Source organism: Macrobrachium nipponense, chromosome 3, assembly GCF_015104395.2.
Source record: "Macrobrachium nipponense isolate FS-2020 chromosome 3, ASM1510439v2, whole genome shotgun sequence".
Taxonomy (NCBI): Eukaryota; Metazoa; Arthropoda; class Malacostraca; order Decapoda; family Palaemonidae; genus Macrobrachium; species Macrobrachium nipponense.
In genome coordinates this window covers 32,170,370-32,191,730 of record NC_087202.1, presented here as the reverse complement: position 1 = coordinate 32,191,730, position 21,361 = coordinate 32,170,370, and the positions used below count along the sequence as shown (strand labels likewise).

Genomic DNA, 21,361 nt, shown 5'->3' with positions numbered 1-21,361 from the left:
CACAGCTATGCTAAAATTTCTTTCCAACTGGGGATTTGAACTCAAAGAAAGGAGTTACTGTTAACATCTGTTTTCAAGTGATAAATACTGCCTACTTAACAAAAATGACTATATCATGTTAGGTCCACAATTTTAATCAATATTCTACTTTTAAATTACTGAAATATACTTTTATAAAAGCACTGTTAATATACTTTTATATTATTAAAATAATCTCAAATCCATTCCCTGCATTTGCATGTATTCATACCTGTGATCCTTGGTCTCCCTCTTTAAGCAATAAAATAGCAATGAGAGCCATTTCAGCTGAAGATCTAACTACTTGGTTCTTCTCCTTTGTGCCATTGACCAACATGGGAAGAACAAGCCTTGCTATTTCAGGAGGGAGCTGGCTGCCATTAGATTTTGATAAAGTTTCAGCGGTAAATTGACACGCTCGACACATTGCTTGCTTTACTTCATTTGCACTGTGATTAATGAGCTGAAAGGAAAAATAAAATGCAAATTCCTTGTTTTACTGAAGAAAACAATTACAGTACTCGAAAAAGACATTCACTATATTCCACATGCACTGTTTGAAGTTTTAAAAGAAAAAGGTCTAAGAATTCTAAGAATTTCTAGTATGTTGCCATCTAACTACTACAGTCGACTCCCGCTATTCGTGGACTCAAGATTCGCAGTATTTTCCTATGAGAAATATCCACAAATTAATTAATTTTCATATCAATTACATTACTATATCACTTTTTGTGATAAAACTATTTAAAAAACCAGGTTTGAGCATTTTACGTAGTTTTTTCTTGAGCTTGAACTAATAAAATAGTTTTAAGCATTTTTATAGTAGCTCTCAGTATCTGCGGATTCTAGCTATTAAGCGCGGGGAGGGGGGGTGTCTGGTACCCATTCCCCGTGAATTCAGATGTCCACTGTATATCATTTATGATTATGTAAGCAACTACTCCGGGCTTGAATATCATGTCCAATTATGCTTATTATATAAATTCACCAATGAATGAGTAGTGTGATTTTCAAGAATGGTAACCAATGATAACAAGGTGATACAGTACACAGTACTTACTTTGGCAAACTGCTGAGCAAGTGGAGGAGGCACTCCCTCCCCTTTTGCAAGCTGATGGCACATGAAAAATCCTACACCACCCATACCATTTTCTACAAGTGCAACTCTGTCTGATGACAAGTATGACAACAATGTTGAAGATATCTGGTCAACTGTTGCTACATCTAAGACCTTTGATGGAGCAGACTTTAGTGCTGAGAAGAGAGCAGCTGATCTCCCATGACGGACAGTCCAGTCAGCATTAGAATTATCCTCTACAAGTAAAAAGGATAACATTAGATTCATTATATCAAGAAATCAACATTTACCTATTGAGAGGTCAACAATTATTTAGAACAAAATATAAATTACATTTTGTTCAATACCAACTACTGTTCAAGATCAATAATACCTAATAAATGAATGAGCAATGAATCCCCTATGCTACATTAACACTTCCATCTTTAATGTATATTAAATAAAATACAGATTGTGATGAGGAGGGGGGGAAAAAAACAAGACTAAATGGCTGTAAAGGAAATCATGAAAACATCTTACGGGATTGGAATAAGGGCTTGTATGCAAATATCATCTGATCTAATTTTTACTGGATTCATACTTAAAATTCAAGTTCTCAGGCAACAAATTTATTAAAGTAATTTCCGTATAAATTTTTAGTTAAAATCATAAAAAAAAATTTTTTTAAATGTTTGTCACTAATGATAACATCTTACTTTTTGAATACTAATGTTTAAAATTAGGAAACTGGAAACCCTAAAAACTGCTAATACCCAGCTATTGCACACGGCAACATGAATTTGAAGTATTATATCAAATTTCATAGCTATGGCGGATTTCCCACAACCATTCCCACAAATTGAAGCATTTGATTTGTGTTTGATTCATACCATATAGTAGTGAAAAATGAAATTTTTTCAAGGTAATTTGTATTTTTCCTAACTATACAAACCTAAAGGTTCTTTACATAAGGTAGTACTTTCAGCGAAGCTAGAAACGGCCTTTAAACTTTCTGAGTTTTTGCTATGAAATCCAGGACGAAGTCAAGCATAAGCAATCCCTATCCCCACAAGTGTTTAACCTAAAAAGAAAGTCCATGAAGTTTGCTTACTCTCTTTGCCGATGCCAAGGACTAGCACAAAAATAGTTTTGAGGGTCAGATCCCTGTCCAACCACACTCATAAAGGCTCGTACAATGCACAAGTCGGGCTCTTCAACATGAGAGTCACTTCCCACTCAGGGGGCCTGAGGTCCCTGGAGAGAGAGAGAGAGAGAGAGAGAGAGAGAGAGAGAGAGAGAGAGAGAGAGAGAGAGAGAGAGAGAGAGAGAGAGAGAGGGGGAAAGACCGTTCAAAGCTTCTCATTACTAGCGAAATTTCCAGTGAAGAGACGTCTACTCCTTTCAGGTGTAAGACTAGGCCAAGGGCTGCCCTATAGCTTTTCACAGCTGAAACAGAGAGACTTCTCTCAGTGAAGGAAGATGAAGTCCACAACCTACTGAACAGTGGCTCCAACTGGAGAGACACCGTCTACGACACCAACCACAGACGATGGCCCATTTTCCCTGGTACTATACCCTTACTGAGGACTGTCTGAGGTATCCAGCCATCTGTTACTGTGCAGCAAGAAAGCCTGCTGCTCACAAGAGATGCTGGATAGTCTCCAGCCATGAGGTCACAGGAGATAGTGCCAAGGAGGAATCTCTCTCGATGCCTCAGGCAGCAGGGCTAGAAGGTTGGGATACCACCAGAATCATCCTTAGATTTAGGGTGATCAACACCCTGTTGATCACCTTGCAAATCAGACAAAACAGAGAGAGAGCGTAGATGTTGAGGTTGTCCCATGGGTGTTGGAATGCATCCTCTCCAGTGGCCCATGGGTCTGGCATGATGGAGCAGAAGACTTCATGTTTCCAGCTGTGCTGGGTGGTGAACAGATCGATGGCCAGAAGGCCCCCCACCTCGAACAACCTCTGCAATGTCTGACTGAAGGGACCACTCTGTCCCTATCACTTGATTCTGGCAGTTGAGCTTGTTTGCCACTAAATTCCTTTTGCCTGGAATGTATCCGGCTGACAGCTCTATCAAGTGAGCTACTGTCCACTCATGCACCTGCATTGTCAACTGATGCAGCAGAAGGGACATAAGACCCCCTGCTTGTTGACATTTGCCATTACTGTGGTGTTGTTGCTCATCATCAACACCGAGTGTCCCATCACTCGATCCTGAAATTCTTGGAGGGCCAGGAAGGCCACCTCAAGTTCCAGGATATTGATGTGAAGGTGCTTGTCATCTCAGTTCCACACACCTGAAGCCAGCAACTCCTCTAGTTGTGTGCTCCATCCCTTGTTCAATGCATCCAAGAACAGAAGCATGTCAGGAAGAGGAGTATTACGAGGTTCCTGTTCCAGTCTAAGTCCTGTCTCACTTCGTCCGATAGAGGAACAGGACAAGACTGGAACTGGAACTCCTTCCTTCTCCACAGGAGAGAACGAAGGTGGAGCCGCCCAAACAATCCAGATTATTTAATTTCCTTTTAAGGGTTATGCAGGCTACATAAAAGGAAAAATTTCTGTAACCTTTTATCTAATCCTAAGGTCTTTAGTGTAAACTTAGGCTACTGTCTATGCCCATAGCCTAACATGATATCTTTATATCTCACCTTAATTCAGGTTATGACCGAATCTGGGTTATTTTTGTTTGCCCTTAAGGATATACAATCTTAGTTTATAGGCTACAGACAATATCTACTACAGTCTAGCTAACTTATTCTTACAGAATCGATGTAGATTGTAGGCTACTGCATAGTAGGCTATAGCAGACAATGTTTTATGAAAGGATTATCTATAGTATTATTAACTAATAATAATAATTGTGGAAGGATTATCTATAGTATTATTAACTAATAATAATAATTGTGGAACATTTCTTCAAATAAAACTTCTAAATAGAATGATAAATTCTTCTAAACAATTTGCACTTCTAAACAAACAATTTGCACTTCTACACATAACAATCATAAATTTAGAGAAGCACTGATGTGTGCTGGTGAAAAAGCCAGTTTACGGCTTTTCATGCACAATAAAATCATTGTTCCACAGTCTAAACTAAAACATTTTTGACTAGAATTTAAAATTATGCACTCAGCTTTCAACTCAGATGGTTCCATGGTCCTCTGTAATAAAATCAATAAGTGAAGAACAAAATTTTCGGAGCTGTGGTTTGTTTACCGACTAGAAAAGGAATTTATTCTTGGTCAGTTTTTGGTTGTATGTAAACAATATGACAGTGCATATGTGCATAGCCACTTCTTGCGGGTTTTAACATAGGTAAACTGGGTTCAGCATTTGTTGGTTGAGAGAAAGTGCCCTCTTACTCTGAGTTCATTTATACTCTATCACGTGTTACAATGTTTATCATTAAAACACAATACCAGCTAAAAGAGAATTCTTTGACATTAGTCTGGTCACCATGGAGCTCTGGATAAACCATGGAAGGGTAATACTTGAGGACAAGACAGCGACTATGCTATAAAAAATATTATTTCGGGTGGGCTCAGCTCGTGTCGCCAGCGAAATATCCTTTAATCTATTATTTCTAGGGTAAATGTACTAACACATACCAGAGAATAAATAAAATAAAGAAAAAGGTCAGTATGACTGACTCGCTCACCCTCTAGGAGGGTGTCGGTATGAACACTAGGCGAGTGAGACCACTACCACGAGCCAAATGCCAATAGAAATCTCCCACTACAAAACCCTCCAAGAGGGGAGCCGTCCCACAGAGGGAGCAGCTCGTACTACTACTACACCATCCCACGCTTGCGACTGCTGCGCCTCTAGTGGCCATCCTTTTCAGTTAGCACTCACGAGCACATGTGCTATTTTTCTCTCTGTGTATTTTGTGCCATTTCTTCGGATTTTTCGATAATGGAGCGTGCAGCTATTGCAGCAGCTAAGTTAAGTACTCAGTATTTACGGTTAGCGAGTCTTTTCCGTCCCCGAGACGGTATTTGCCGTTTTTTAGGTATAGATACGTTCTCGGGGGCTGGAAGCATGGCAGCATGGTCCTGCCGCATGTTGGGTTCGTTCTTGGTCTCCCATACCTAGAACATCCCTTATTATTTTACGCTCTATTTTGATTATCCGCCTTTTTACGTCTACTCAAGTTGTTATACGTGTATGTATTTCACCTTATGTAGGCTTTTCTATCCAGACCCTAGTTCAGGTTCCTTGTATCGGCCCCTGACTAGCTTTGAGTGGTAGACTTGCCTTCGGGCTAGTCGCACACTCCTGGATTTTTTCTCCTGCTTTTTGTACCTTCTTTCTTTCATTTTCATTATATATTATATTTTTATGTTTTGTTATTGTTAGGTTAGTTGGCGTCTGGCTTAGCCTAGGTCCTGGCTCATAGAGCCTTGTCTACCGTTGATCAGTTCGGTCGCTTCCTCATAGCTTCTCTCTGATCAGTTGGTTTTCGCCCTATGGGCCTATATGCTACCGCTTTTCAGTTCTGGTTGCTTCCCGATAGCTTCTCTCTGATCAGTTGGTTGGCCTAGGCTTGGTTACCGTATCTTAGTTTACCGCCTCGTGGTCACTACGTGATCACGGGTCAGCCAGGCGCCTGCCAGTCCCCTTCCCCCTCTCCCGCTCTCCCATAGAGTCGGGCGGGGGTGGGTCGGTCTGTCCTTGCTCGCCCAGCATGCCCGAGCCTGCCTCCCCCTTCCCCTCCACCGGAGGGGCCTGGGAGTCCGACAGTCCCTGACTGGTTCCGACCTCTCCGCTTCTCGGCTCGGCCGGGTGGTACGTTGTGGGGGGCTCTGGCCTTCCCCCCCTCCGTTACTTCCTTGTCGCTCCGGGTTAGCGCGAGTCTGTATGTCATCTCGCCCTTCCCTCCTTACTAGAGCTCCTCCCTACCGGAGTCCTGGTATCCAGCGGAAGGGTATAGTCCACCATAGTTGGACCGGAGCATACAATAGGTCTTTACTAACCGTACCGTATTGCTGAGTTACTACACTCCGCTTCACTGGACCTAGTCCGGTTACTTGCATGTAGGTTTAAGTTATCTTTAAGTTTATCTTAAGTTTCTTAAACCATCCCCACCCCTCCCTTAGTATTTACCGGATCTCTCCGGGATTATAGCCTATTCAGGCCATGCAGGGAGGGGTTATGCCCAAATTTTTTCCGAGCTCCGCCACGTAACGGAGTTCTTTTGTCCTTAGTCTGTAAGTGTTCCCCCTTTAAGATACTCATGTGTCTTCCCACTTACAGGCCACCAACTGTGAGCATCCGGATGTTCCGCTACACTTCAGGACCCCTGTGGACACGAAGTTTGCCGTCCATGCTCCATGCGCGACTCCGCACGGGGACATCCAGGTCTGGTACCATGAGACGTGTACCATATGTTACGATCTGGTGAGCCAGCTTTTGGAAGGCGTAAGTATTCCATCTCCGCATGCCGCTCCGCCTCTTTTACTTCTTAAGTTTTCATCATTACTTTAACTTAAGGCATCTAGTTTAAGTTATATCCTAAGTTTAGTTTTTTAAGTATTTCTTAAATCTAAAATATATCCTCTCTTACAGGCTCCGGCAGTAAGAGATACGGCATTGGCTACCCTGCGGGCCTGGGTCGGAGGTTTTGGCAAGAACGCCGCCAAGGGTCAGCCCTACATTCTGGAGAAGCGTTTAGCTTTGTTAATCTTCCCCGGAGGCAAGGCGACTGGATACGTCGATCCGGTAGAGGCGGACCCCTCTATTGCCTTTATCCAACAACAGCGGTGGCGGCCTCCTTGACTGAACAAGACCAGGATATCTCCACGGATGTCGCAACCCTGGATATAAATGTTGAACCTATGGTAGGTATAGACGACCTGTTGGTCGAGGTAAGTAATGCAGGTACCCAAGGGTCCCCCTTGGGAATGACTGTTTCTTCTACCCCTGCAACTTCACCATCCTTCCCAGGCTTTACCGGTGATGAGTTATATACTCCTCCAGAGGCTTCGGTTAGGCCTAAGATCAAGTCTAAACATATGACCTTGACTAAGACGTCATCGTCCTCGAAGAAGACGTCCTCGTCTTCTTCTTCGCGTAAGTCTCCGGCTCGTAATCCCGGCTCAGACAGGTCTAAAGGGTCTAGCTCCGGCTCCAAGTCCTCAAAGAGTAAGCCTAAGGAGAAATCCCGTACCCCGGCAGTATCACCAGTTCCACTACCTTTGGTGCCTATTCAGAGTCTCCCCTCCACCTCCTCAGCAGCTCCGGCTCTGGACACCAATGCTGGCCTGTTGCAACAGGTGGGCGACTTGGTAGGCTCCCTTAAGACGAGTATGGAACATATGATATCTCGCCTGTCGGATAGGATAACTTCTCAGGATACCATTATAGCCGGCCTAAGAGAAGCCCCCCTTGCCTCTCCCTCAACCTCTAACACTAGTGGATCTCAGCTTCCCCCGTATGACTCGCTGCCCGCTTTCTCCATGAACAATCCTTGGAGGGTAGCGTCATATGCTCCCTTCCAAGATGGTCTCATCTCCATACCGGAGTTTGGAACTCGAAGAATAGAGGACTTCGAGTTCTACCCGGAAGGCCTACAGCCTCCCTTCATAGGCTACGCTAGGCTCACGCCTTCGGCTATGGTTAGAGATGACAGGGTACCAAAGGAGACAGTCCTCTATTCTCGGGACCAGGCCCAACGTGAATGGCTTAGATGTCTAGATGACATGGACTGTTCAAATACCAAGATCCAACCATTCAAAAGTCCCTTTACCATTTTCACGATGGATGAAGGTACCCCGCTCCCTTTCCTTACCAAGATAGCGAGGTCGACCATCTCAGCAGCTCAGAAAGGGGAACCCATGCCTCAGCTGAAAGAAGCAGACCCCACTTCTCCGTTGCTCCCGTCAATTGGAGAATTATGGGAGGACTTGCCTAACACTTTCACAGTTGGCAAACTCAAACCTGACTGTGCTATGGAGCAGTTGGTGAAAAGCTGCCCAGGCTTCCCCCCCCCCCGGATAGTCTTATTCAAGCGGAGTTTGACTCGAAAACAAGACTAGCCAGGTCAATCAAACATGATGGCTATGTCCGAGGTAGCAACCATGGCTTATGGTTCAGAACCAATTTTTAAGCTTATGACCAAAGCCCTGACTCAAACGGTGCAGTCAGACATGTTCGAGTTTGCCACTGCTAGAACAAATTGCAGGAAGCATGTATTGCTTGAGGCAACCATTCGGCATGAACCGAATAGGTTACTTTCTTCTAACATCTGGGGCGCAGATCTCTTCCCAGAGGCTATGGTAAAGGAAGTACAAGCAGAGGCTACGAGGTTGAACCAAAGCCTTAAGGACCGTTGGGGTCTTATGGCTAGGAGAAGGCAAGACTTGACACCAAAAGGTAAGGGACAAAGGAAGCCTAGACGTTTCCAACCTTACCAAAAGAAGCAGCCGCGCTTCCCTCAACAAGTTCCTACAGTGCCGTTAGTGCAGACAGCTCAGCCCTCCACGTCTAAAGGCCAATCACAGCCTATTTATGTGATATCCCCTCAGCCTCAACCCTCCACCTCATACGCCATCTCTCCAGCTTACAATCCAGCCTTCGAGAGTCAAGCTTCTCAGAAGTATGACCGCTCGAACAAGGGAGGCAGAGGTAAGCGGTCCTTTCGTGGGAGAGGATCGGGAGGTCCCTTCAATAGGGGAAAGCACTTCAGAGGAGGTCGAGGGGGTTACCAGAACCAATGAGGAACTTCAGGTAGGAGGGAGGCTGTTTCACTTTCGCCACCGGTGGAACTTCAGCCAGTGGGCTCAGAGCATAGTGTCAAAAGGGCTGGGTTGGAGCTGGTTGACGAACCCACCTCCAGCCAGACCTTTCCGTCAACTTCCTTCCAAGGAATTGACAGAGTACGCAGAGGACCTCCTTCAGAAAGGAGCTATAGTCGAAGTCAAGAGATTAAAATTTCAAGGTCGCTTGTTCAGCGTTCCAAAGAAAGGCTCAAACAAAAGAAGGTTAATCTTAGACTTGTCCCGCTTAAACTTAGCCATCCGCTGCGACAAGTTCAAGATGCTCACGATCTCACAGGTGCGGACCTTACTTCCCCGTGGGGCCGTCACCACATCTATCGATCTTACAGACGCCTACTATCATATCCCTATTGCAAGACACTTCCGTCCGTATCTGGGTTTCAAGATAGGAGACCAGACGTTCTCCTTCAAGGTAGTCCCGTTCGGGCTCAACGTGGCACCCAGGGTGTTCACGAAGCTAGCGGAAGTAGTAGTGCAACAGCTCAGGGCTCAAGGGATTATGGTAGTAGCGTATCTCGACGATTGGTTGATCTGGGCCCCATCAGTCGAGGAATGCAACAAGGCCACACTGAAAGTGATCCAATTCCCTAGAAATATCTAGGATTCAAGATAAACAGATCCAAGTCCAGACTCACCCCAGAGTCAAACTTTCAGTGGCTAGGCATTCAATGGAATCTATCCTCACACACTCTGTCGATTCCATCCACCAAAAGGAAAGAAATAGCGAAGTCAGTCAAGCAATTTCTAAGTCACAAACTAGCATCGAGGAGAGCTCAGGAAAGAATCCTCGGCTCTCTCCAGTTTGCTTCAGTAACGAACATCTTAATGAAAGCCAAACTGAAAGATCTAACCAGGATCTGGCGCTCTCGAGCAAATGTCAGGTCCAGGGACAAGCTATCCTCAGTTCCTCTGATTCTAAAGAACCGGCTTCGGCCGTGGGCAAAAGTCAAGAATCTGTCAGTGTCAGTCCCTCTTCAGTTCCCTCCACCAGGGATTACCATCCACACAGACGCGTCCTTAAGCGGCTGGGGAGGGTACTCCCAGGTCAAAAAGGTGCAAGGAATTTGGTCACCCCAGTTCCGTCAGTTCCATATAAACGTACTGGAGGCAATGGCAGTCTTCTTGACTCTGAAAAGATTACGCCCACAAGGTTACTCCCACATAAAGCTAGTCTTGGACAGCGCAGTGGTAGTACATTGCATAAACAGAGGAGGCTCCAAGTCACGTCATCTAAATCACGTCATGATAGCCATCTTCTCCCTGGCAGACAAATTCAGTTGGCATCTTTCCTCCACCCACATAGCTGGAGTAAGAAACGTCATAGCAGACGCCCTATCCCGATCAGTACCCCTAGAGTCGGAATGGTCTCTAGACGAGAGTTCGTTCCAATGGATCCTTCAAAAGAGTCCCAGGGCTACAGGTGGATCTCTTCGCATCACAAGCGAACCACAAACTACCGTGTTATGTAGCCCCCAACCTGGACCCTCTGGCTTACGCCACGGACGCCCTGGCTCTGGACTGGAACAACTGGGAGAAGATTTACGTCTTCCCTCCAGTGAATCTCCTTATGAAGGTCTTAGACAAACTCAGGACATTCAGGGGTCAAGTGGCTCTAGTAGCCCCAGACTGGCCGAAGAGCAATTGGTACCCCCTGATCCTGGAACTGGGTCTTCGTCCCCTTCGGATCCCCAGTCCCAAGCTCTCCCAGTCAGTACAAACGAAGACTGTGTTCGCTTCCTCAGGGATGCTCAAAACCCTAACTTTATGGATTTCATGAAGTTTGCGGCAAAAAGAGATGCGAATATTGACCCTCAGAATATTCTTTTCCTGGAATCCGATAAAAGGGATTCAACTTTGAGGCAGTATGATGCTGCCGTCAAAAAGTTAGCAATCTTCCTGAGAGAGTCTGATATCAGAATCATGACAGTTAATTCTGCTATATCCTTTTTCAGATCTTTATTTGAAAAGGGTTTAGCAGCTAGCACGATTACGACAAACAAGTCAGCATTGAAAAAGATATTTCAATTTGGATTTAACATAGACTTGACAGATACCTATTTCTCGTCTATTCCTAAAGCATGTGCTAGACTTAGGCCCTCTGTCAGGCCTACGTCAGTTTCATGGTTCTTAAACGATGTTCTAAAACTGGCTTCCGAAACCGATAATGACACATGCTCGTTTATGATGCTCCTAAGAAAAACTCTGTTTTTATTAAGCCTAGCTTCAGGAGCAAGAATTTCAGAACTGTCGGCTTTATCCAGAGATCCGGATCATATTCAATTCCTTCCCACGGGGGAAGTGCTACTTTCTCCGGAACGTAGCTTTTTAGCAAAGAATGAAGATCCTTTGATGAGGTGGGAACCTTGGAAGGTACTACCCCTTCCACAAGATGTTTCCCTTTGTCCGGTTTCAACCTTACGAGCCTTTCTATCCAGGACCTCCTCTTCCTCATCGGGGCCCCTCTTTAGGAGGGAAAAAGGTGGTACTTTATCCACTAAAGGCATCAGGCAACAAATCCTGTACTTTATCAAACAAGCCAATCCTGACTCCTTTCCAAAAGCACATGATGTCAGGGCAGTAGCCACCTCAATTAATTACTTCCAACATATGAATTTTGCTGATTTAAAGAAGTATACCGGATGGAAATCGCCGACAGTGTCAAACGTCACTTCCTTAAGTCCTTGGAAGCTCTGAAATTCCCAGCAGTAGCAGCGGGTAACATAGTTTCCCCCATGACTCTAGCTAGATTATAGTAGAAGATTCAGTCCTCCTTCCTACCTGCCTCACCCAACAGTTCGTCTATTTCCTGCCTTGTTCATTAACATTTACCTTGTGTCTTAGCTGCTTTATGATTGTATAAGTGCCCCTTTTGTCTGGTTAGGGACACTCACATCTGATTACCATACTGATCTCATAGATGTTATCCCTTATTTTTATGCTAGGGGATACATCATAATGCAATGGTTACGGGTTTTGTATATTAAGTCATATACATTCCTAAGATATTTTATTTTATCATTGATCAAATATTTATGTAAATTTATACTAATTGCTATTTCTATTTTTGATACATGTTGTTACACAGATTTATTGTGATAGGTAATCATTGTACCTATTTGTATATATGTAAATTACCTTATATTATTAACATAATTAGATTTAAGGGTAATTTAAGCATAATTCTGATTTTGCTTTACTGTGTACTTGTATCTTTTTAGCAATTATATTCATTCTTTTATTTTGTATCTTTCATTTGAGACCTATTTTGTTTTATTATATTTTATTTTACTTTGTTTACAATCTTGTGCTGTTTCTCTGGTACGATTTCGCGCAAGCGACACGAGCTGAGCCCAGAAAAAGGATTTTGACGTAAGGAAAAATCTATTTCTGGGCGATTGGCTCGTGTGTCGCCAGCGAAATACCCCCCTACCCATCCCTTCGCTCAAGATTGTCTGCTAACTTCAGGATGGCCACTAGAGGCGCAGCAGTCGCAAGCGTGGGATGGTGTAGTAGTAGTACGAGCTGCTCCCTCTGTGGGACGGCTCCCCTCTTGGAGGGTTTTGTAGTGGGAGATTTCTATTGGCATTTGGCTCGTGGTAGTGGTCTCACTCGCCTAGTGTTCATACCGACACCCTCCTAGAGGGTGAGCGAGTCAGTCATACTGACTTTTTCTTTTTTTTATTTATTCTCTTGTATGTGTTAGTACATTTACCCTAGAAATAATAGATTAAAGGATATTTCGCTGGCGACACGAGCCAATCGCCCAGAAATAGATTTTTCCTTACGTCAAAATCCTTTAAATAGTTTTCATCTTCAAAGGAGTAAAATTATATTGCCTACCAACCACACAAGCATTAATTGTCATGGTAATAGCTTTATAGCAAAGAAACATATACGTATTAAAGGAAATGAAAATGTATCTATTTCGAGTAGGTCTGCAGCAAGGAGGCATTCCCGCATGTGTTTGGGGTGTCTGTCCTCATGATTGTTATTTTGTGGGACTCCAGCACGTGGCCATCGCTAGAAATGCAGCGCTTTGAATATGATGTAACATTTCATCAAGAGCCTTCTGAAAAGTTCCTTCTAAGGGACAGAGATGTTTGCTGGTTAGCTCCGCCCTTTCAGCCCTGCACCAAGATTGACATATATATACAGGACTCTGAGGAAGTGAAAAGAGAGAGAGAGAAGGAACAGAGATAAGAAAAGAAGGAAGAGACGAAGGATAAGAGAGGAAGAGGACGCACGAGAGACAGCGGGAATGGAAACAACAAAGTAAGGTCAAGTTTGTAGAGAGTCCCAACGATGAGTAAACCCTTTCTGTGAAGAAGCGTCCTGAAAGTATTTTATTACCGCACTGTTCCACCCTTTTCACATACGTATAGTCAGGATTTAATTTTGTTATGATTTAATTTTGTTATAGAAGGAACCATTCTGCATTTATCTTTGTGAATAAGCTTGTAAATAAACATGTGTTCTGTTTGAGTTTCTTAATATATTGGTATCCTGTGTTTCAATTGTTGGTGTTAAATCCCTTTTTCTTATTGTACTAAAGAACCTGATCGAATCACAATCCGTAACAGTTGGCGACCTCTGGCCAAGATATTCGGCACTGTAACAGATTGAATATAGAAAGAGTATAGAAAGAACCAGAATGAGTAAGATGACGAAAGAATTTATTGAGTCTGGTAAGCTTCTAGGTCTAGAAGGTAATGATCTCCGTATGTTGAAAAGAAAGAAAGAGAAAAGTATGAGAGATGAAAGAGCAGCTGAGAGAGAAGTAATGAAAATGCAGCAAGAGAGAAAAATGATGGTAATGCAGCAGGAAGATAGAGAGAAAGAACATAAGCATGAGTTGGAAATTGCTCGTTTAAGGCAAAGTACTCTTGACAGCCTGATAGGCGAGAATGAAAATGAAGCTGATGATTTAGGTTTGAGTGCAGTGTTGAAATTAGAACCAAAGTTTGATGAGGAAGATGTAACAAAATATTTCATGTGTTTTGAGAAGTTACTAGAAAGAGTAGATTCTCCTAAAGAAATGTGGACTCTATTTAAAGCCACATTTACAGTCAGTTTTATGTAGTAGGGTGCTTACTGTGTATAGGTGCATGTCTAAGGAGGAATGTAAAGATTATGATATTGTGAAAGCAACTGTTCTTGGCACATACAGGTTAGTAACAGAGGCGTACCGTAAGAAATTTATAAGTTTGAGAGGGAACGAGAATATTACATAATGTAGAATACGGTAAGAAGTTAGAAAAACTTGAGATTAAGCTTTATATAGAAGATGGGCGAGAAGTATCTTTTGCAGGAGCAACTAGGTTAACAGACGAATATAGTCCGACTTATAATTTAAGTGCCAGTAAGAAGCGAAATGATCCTTTGTCATGTAAAGTACAAAGCAATAAAGGTTTCACTTATAGTAATAGCAATGCAAGTAAAAGTGACTGTTGTGCATGCGGAAAACCTGGTCACGAGTAAGGTTTGTAAAGGGGCTTTTAGTAACTAATAATTAGCTTGTTTCCGATGTAATGAGAAAGGGCATTTAGCAAGAAATTGTGCAGTAGAAAGGAGGGATGTTAAGAAACCAGTGTCTCTAGTTAACCTTTCGTCAAGTAGGAATGATGTGATAAAAGAAACTAGGAAATTTTATGGAGAATTTCTGTCAGAAGGTGTGTAGTTTCCTCTCTTGGAGGAGGGGATTCGAGAGAAATAGTCTTGCTTTGGGAAACCGGACCGGCTGTCTCCCTAATTAGGAGTTTGTGTGCCAAACAGGGCAGAAATCAACATGGAAGAAAAAGTCATGATAGGGAGATTTCCGAACACTTGTGTTATTTGTCTCCTATGTTGAAGGTCAACTTGAAAAGTCAAGGAGTGTCAGGAGAAGTAAAACTAGCAGTCATAGACAATTTGCCTATTGATGGCACTGACATTATTGTCAGTAATGACTTAGCTTTATCAAAGTATGTGAATCCTGTTGTGAGAGATTCCAGTGCCTGAAATGGTAGTAACTAGGTCAGTTTTAGATACAGACATCGACTACGGTCATAGTTTGTTCGTGGATTCAAACGAATGTGATAGAGGTGGGAAGGTTGATCTTGGGATGAGTGTAGCTGAGAGACCCGACTCTATCGGTGGTGACAGTGTTAGCCAAGCAGAAGGTGTAGTTGTCGAGAATAATGTAGTCGATGTAGTGGAATCAAGTAATAGTTACTGTGATGAATTAGGCACTAACCTTTTGAGTAAGGATGAACTAGTCAAGTTTTAGAGAGAGGATGAGACACAAACCCAAATTTTTTTAATGTGAGCTGCTTGATGATCTCGATAATGTAAGTTAACATTTTGTTTAAAAGATGAAGTTTTGTATCATTATACTCGTCCTAAGTCAGGTAGCAAAGAGAAGATTATCGAACAATTAGTGGTCCCTAGGAAGTTTCGTGAATTAGTTTTGAAGTTAATGCATGATGAGCAAGGCCATTTGGGATTAAATAAAATTTTCAGGTGTATTAGTAGTCCATACTTTTGGCCTAAAATAAGAAGTGATGTGAAGAGATATGTTTTAAGTTGTCATGAATGCCAAATTGCTGGAAAACCGTATCAAGTAATTCCCAGAGCTCCGTTGTGTAATATTCCTTCAGTAGGCGAACCTTTTGAGAATGTAGTTATCGATATGGTCGGACCGTTGCTAGAAGTAAGGGAGGGAGTATATATCTGTTAAAAATCGTTGACAGACTAACCTGCTATCCCGAGGCAATTCCCGTAAGATGTAACACAAAGACGGTAGTTAAATGCTAGTTGGATTATTTTTCTAAGTTTGGTTTGCCTCGTATTATAAGTGATAATGGCAGTAATTTTGTATCCAAATATTTCAGGGATAGAATAAAAGAGTTAGGTATTAAATTCATAACTTCCACACCTTATCACCCTGAATCACAAGGCATTGGGGAGCGGTTTCCCCAAACGTTAAGAAGTTGTTTACGAAAATTGTGTAATAAATTTGCACATGGATGGGAGGAAAAGCCACCTTTTGTTTTGTTAGCTTTACGGTTGGCACCGAATGACACTACCGGATTTAGCCCTTTCGAGCTGGTTTTCGGTCACACTGCTAAAGGTCCTTTGGAAATGTTAAAATGCAATGTAATGCTTAAAGAAGGTAGAGAGAACTATGTACATAACTAATCTAGAGTATTATTAAAACAATTTAAGAGATGCTTGGCAACTAGCAAATGCAAACAGAGGAAAAATCAAAGGGAAACTAAAAGAAACATGATCTTAGAGTGAAAGAGAGAAGTTTCTGTGTGGGAGATAAAGTTTTAGTATTAGTTCATAGAGAAGGTCCCTCTTTATCTTACAAGTTTGAAGGTCCTTTTTCAGTTTTAGAAAAGAGGGGAAATTTAAATTTAATCGATATGTGTAAGTGTAGAGCTAAGTGGCTGCATATAAACTTACTCAAGAAATATAACAAACACGCCGTGCCTGTAGTAACGGTGACACAGAATAAAATTAGTTTTGAGAAAAACTCTTGAGGTGCTTAAGAATTTCGAAGTTTTTAATCAGAGTTTAGAAAAAAAAAAATTGAGGGAAATACACAATGTTTTAGTGAATTATCCTGAAACTATTAGTGACAAAATAGGTCTAACTAATATTTTCGAACATGATATTGAGTTGCAGGACACAAAACCCATTAGGCAAAGTCCATATCGTCTGAGTCTAGAAAAAGCAAAATCTATGAGGAAGGAAATTAGTTACAAGCTAGATAATGATTTGATAGTACCTAGCGAGAGTGAATGGAGTTCCCCGGTAGTTCGTGAAAAAAGAAGATGGATCAGATAGATTGTGCATTGATTTACAGAAAGTTAACAGTGTAACTAAGCAAAGTAATTTTCCCTTACCCAGGATTGATGATTGCTTGGATAGAATCAGAAATTCCAAATTCATTTCAGTTTGATTGGCTTAAGGTTATTGGCAAGTACCTTTGAGTGAACGTGCCCAAAAAATATCTGCTTTTATAGTCATTCAGTAGTTTTGAGCCCAAAGTTATGGCTTTTGGCTTGAAGAACACAGCCAATACCTTCCAAAGGTTAATGAATAAAGTTTTAAATGGCATCAACAACTGTGCCGTGTACTTAGATGATCTTGTGATATTCTCAGAAACTTGGAAGGATCATGTAACAATTTTAGCAAGAGTCTTGGAAAACCTTACAAAAGCGAATCTCGTTCTTAATCTAAGGAAATGTGAATTTGGGAAAGCCTCTATTACTTATTTACGTCATAAAGTAGGTCTTGATAAAATCTGTCCAAGAGATCTGAACATAGAAGATATCATAATTTTCCCAACCCATCAACTACAAAACAGGCCATGAGATTTCTCGGAATGATTTTGCATTTCCGTAGATTTGCACCAATTTTTTCAGAAATAAGCGCTCCCATAACTAATCTATTTAGGAAAGGGCAAAGTTTTGTATTTGATGATGCGTGTGTAAAAGCTTTCAACAAGTTATTGGCTATAATGATTCACGAGCCAGTTCTATTGTTACCTGATTTTGATAAGGAATTTAATTTAGTGATCGATGCCAGTGATATGGGTGTAAGAGGGGTTTTGTTGCAAGACGTAAACGGAATGAAACATCCAGTTGCCTACTATTCTAAGAAACTGAATAAAGCACAGTAGAATTATTCTGCTATTGAAAAGGAATTTAATTTAGTTACAGCCTTGCAACACTTTGAGATTTATGTAAGTAGTATAGTTCTGTTTTAGCAGTGTATAATGATCATAATCCATTAGTTTAAGAATAATAATAAACATCTGATGCGTTGGAGTTTAGAGTTACGAGACTATAACCTGAAAATAGTTCATTTAAGGGGAAAGGATAATGTTATAGCTGATAGCCTCTCTAGAGATTTTTCAGAATGAGTAGCCTGATGACCGTTTTCTATTTTAGCATGGTTGGGAGAATAAATTGAGAAGTGAGCTTGGCTAATTTAAAGCTTTATGCAGAGTTGTTCCTCTGTTCTTTGAGTCTTGTTGTTTCCCTTTAAAAAAAAATCCGTTTTCATTTTTTCTTCTCTCTCTCTTTTGGGAGAACGTGTCATGGTAATCGCTTCATAGCGAAGAAACATATTCAAGGAAAGGAAAATGTATCTTTTTTGAGTAGGTCTGAAACAAGGAGGCATTCCTGCACGTGTTTGGAGTGTCTGTTCTCATGATCGTTCAAGAATACTCTGTTATTTTGTGGAACTTCAGCATGCGGTCGTCGCTAGAAACGCAGTGCTTTGAATATGACTTAACATTTCGTCAAGAACCTTCTGAAAAGTTCCTTCCAAGGGACACCTTCTGAAAAGTTCCTTCCAAGTGACAGTCATTCGCTGTTTAGCTCCACCCTTTCAGCCCCACCCCAAAAGATTGACATATATATACAGTGTTCCCCCCGTATTCGCGTTCTCCGGATTCGCGGACTCACACATTCGCGGATTTTTCTTTGGAACCTATCTAGAAATTATTCGCGGACGGACTCGCCCATTTGCGGAATTTTCTGACGAAAATAATCACTAATTAGTGTATTTTGATGTTTATTTTCATGACTAAATACATTTTTATGATACAAAAATGATTTACTATTTTTCAAATATTAATTTTGATTAATACTGTATTAGTAAGTTTAATATGCTTAAATGATATCACATAATAAAAATAATAATTCTCTCTCTCTCTCTCTCTCTCCACTACAAAGATGTATGTTTTTTTGTATGATAAATAAATGATTTACTATTTTCAAATATTAATATTAATTTATACAGCAATAATATCAATTTATTAAAGAAAATACCATAGTGAATTAGTAAGATTTTAGCTTATAAATTTAAAAAATTATGGAAGAATGAAGGAAATCCCAGTCAGATTCTTTCTCTAACTCCAGGTACTAAAACTGTCAGATATACGTACCAAGTTAAGTGACCGGAGGAGGAAGGAGATGTTTTGTTGCTGCCATCAAGTGCTCATGAAATCCCCCCCCCCACCCTCTCTCTCTCTCTCTCATTTACTGAGACTAGAGATTTTTTATAGTACTTTTACTATTTGTTTTTAATACTTTCAAATAATAATAATAATTGTAATTACAAAATTCATATTATGTGATAGTATTTTAAAGAGATATAATAGTAATCTATCCATGTCACTTTTAATTAAGGTTATCTCTCTCTCTCTCTCTCTCTCTTTTGCCACACAAGATAATGTGTCATAGTGGTAACTCCCTCCCTCTCTTTCGCTGTAAGCGTTAAGTATTTTTTGAGAGAACAGAGAGAGATAAACTCTCTCTCTCTCTCTTTTACCGAGATGAAAGAATTTTATGGTACTAGTATGTAAAATGTTTATTGATAATTTCAGTTATTTAATAAAAATAATAATTATGAATTTTGTAATAATAATTACAAAATTCATAATGGTAGTATTTTAAAGAGATGAAAATGACCTTTCCATTTCACTTGTAAGGATAACCCTCTTTCTTACTGAGATGAGATAATTTTTTATGGTAGATGCACGTGTTTATTTTATTTTCAAATAATAATAATAATAATAATAATAATAGAAGTACTAATAATACGATAACTAATTTCAAATGAAAATTCTTCCCTTCGTCTTTTCCTGTATCAATTTCCCTACCTCAACTCCAGTGACACTTGGAGCTGGGAAAGTAACAATGCCATACAATGGTCAACGAATTTAATGGTTTTATGTAATCTCTCTCTCTCTCTCTCCTCTCTCTCTCGCTCTCTCTCTCTCTCTCTCTCTCTGTGCTATTGGCTGTATATATTTCTAATGGTAAAATGTTTAAGATTGAACTTTAAAATTGATATTAACTAATACCCAATTCAATTGGTAATTTTGATGTAGGATAATACTTTAAGTAGACATTTGGTATTTGTGATTTCACATACAATTGTCCCTTGTAAAAAGAAAATGGATGTCTCAAATAGTAACAGTATGAAAGAAAATGTGCATGACTGAATACTTATTGGGGGGACTGAATTATTTTCACATACGTAACTAAGTCATTCAGTACGTACATAGTATGTATTTATGTATAACCATAAAATGTAAGATTTACTTTAAAACAGTATTAATAATATTTCAAAGATTAATATGAACCATAATGGGATATTTTATGTATATTTGATGAAGGATGTCTTTTTAGGGATACTTTGGTGTTTGCATGTTCAGGATAGGAGTTTATGAACATTTTTAGAGGGGGGTTCCAAACATTTGCGGATTCTAACTATCCGCGGGGGGTCTGGTACGCATCCCCCGCGAATACGGGGGGACCACTGTATATATATACATATACATACATATCTATCTATCTATCTATCTATCTATATATGATTATATATATATATAAATATATATATATATATATATATATATATATATATACAGGCAGTCCCCGGGTTACGACGGGCTCGGCTTACGACATTCCAAGGTTAAGGCACTTTTTAATTATATTCATCAGAAATTATTTCCAGGGTTACGACGCCTACAACGCTCATCTGGCAGAAGAAATATGACACAAAAAATGCAAAATAATCAATATTTGAAGTTTTTTTTATGCAAAATGCAATAAGAATGCAATTTACATAGTTTTGAATGCATCCAAAGCATTAAAAGTAAGGTTTTCTTATGATTCTTGGTGATGTTCCGGCTTACGACGATTTTCGGGTTACAACGCGTCTCAAGAATGGAACCCCTGTCGTAACCCGGGGACTGCCTGTAGACGAAGGATAAAAGAGGAAGAAGACGCTTGAGAGAGAGTGAGAACGAAAAAAAAAAAGTAAAGTCCGTAGTTTATAGTCGCAGAGAGAGAGACAGAGAAGTCCCGACGACGAGTTAAACCTTTCCGTGAAGAAGCGTAATGCAAGGGGTTTTGAGGAGTAACCTGCCCTTCAAGTTTAAAGACTTAGTCATTCCTTCCTGTAGTACTACGACAAGAAGAAGCCCATCTCAAGTTTTTATTGTCTCCTTGTGAAGCCATCGCTTCGAGCGAGCACCAATCTCAACAGCTGTAAAACTGGCCAGCAAGTATACTTTATTACTGCACTATTCCCCCCTTTTCACATATAGTCAGATTTAATTTTGTTATGTAAATAGTAGAAACCATTCTGCATTTATCTTTGTGAATAAGCATGAGCGGAAATTGGTAATTGGCAACAGCTTACGTCAGTAAACCGTAAATGTAACGTAAAACATACGTAAAATCGTAGACGTACAGTGACGGGTCGTCCGGGCTCTAAGCTCCGCCCACTAGGGCGCCGTAGCCCGCTCCAGTTTTGAAATGTTCAAAACAAGTCGTGGGTGGTCACGCCAAATGTCACCTGACGTAGCTCCAGGCATTGCATGTGGGACCCACGGTGACTGTTGCAGGGTAGGCGCTAAGGGTCACCTGCCTTGTTCGCCGTCGTTGTTTTCTTTCTGCCGCGAAGCGTGGGCCTCCTAATTGCGCTGTAG

General features: G+C 40.9%; 1 protein-coding gene across 1 annotated transcript in view; it reads right to left on the bottom strand.

Annotated features, from left to right (window-relative positions):
• Window positions 1–21,361, bottom strand: part of LOC135221689 (stalled ribosome sensor GCN1-like) — a 339,764-nt gene that overhangs the window by 2,172 nt on the left and 316,231 nt on the right. Inside the window, exons 42-43 of the mRNA XM_064259421.1 lie at window positions 1,079–1,332; window positions 251–481 (exon numbers count right to left, since the gene is read on the bottom strand). Coding sequence (XP_064115491.1) covers window positions 251–481; window positions 1,079–1,332 — 485 coding nt within the window. The remainder of the gene's footprint in view (window positions 1–250; window positions 482–1,078; window positions 1,333–21,361) is intronic.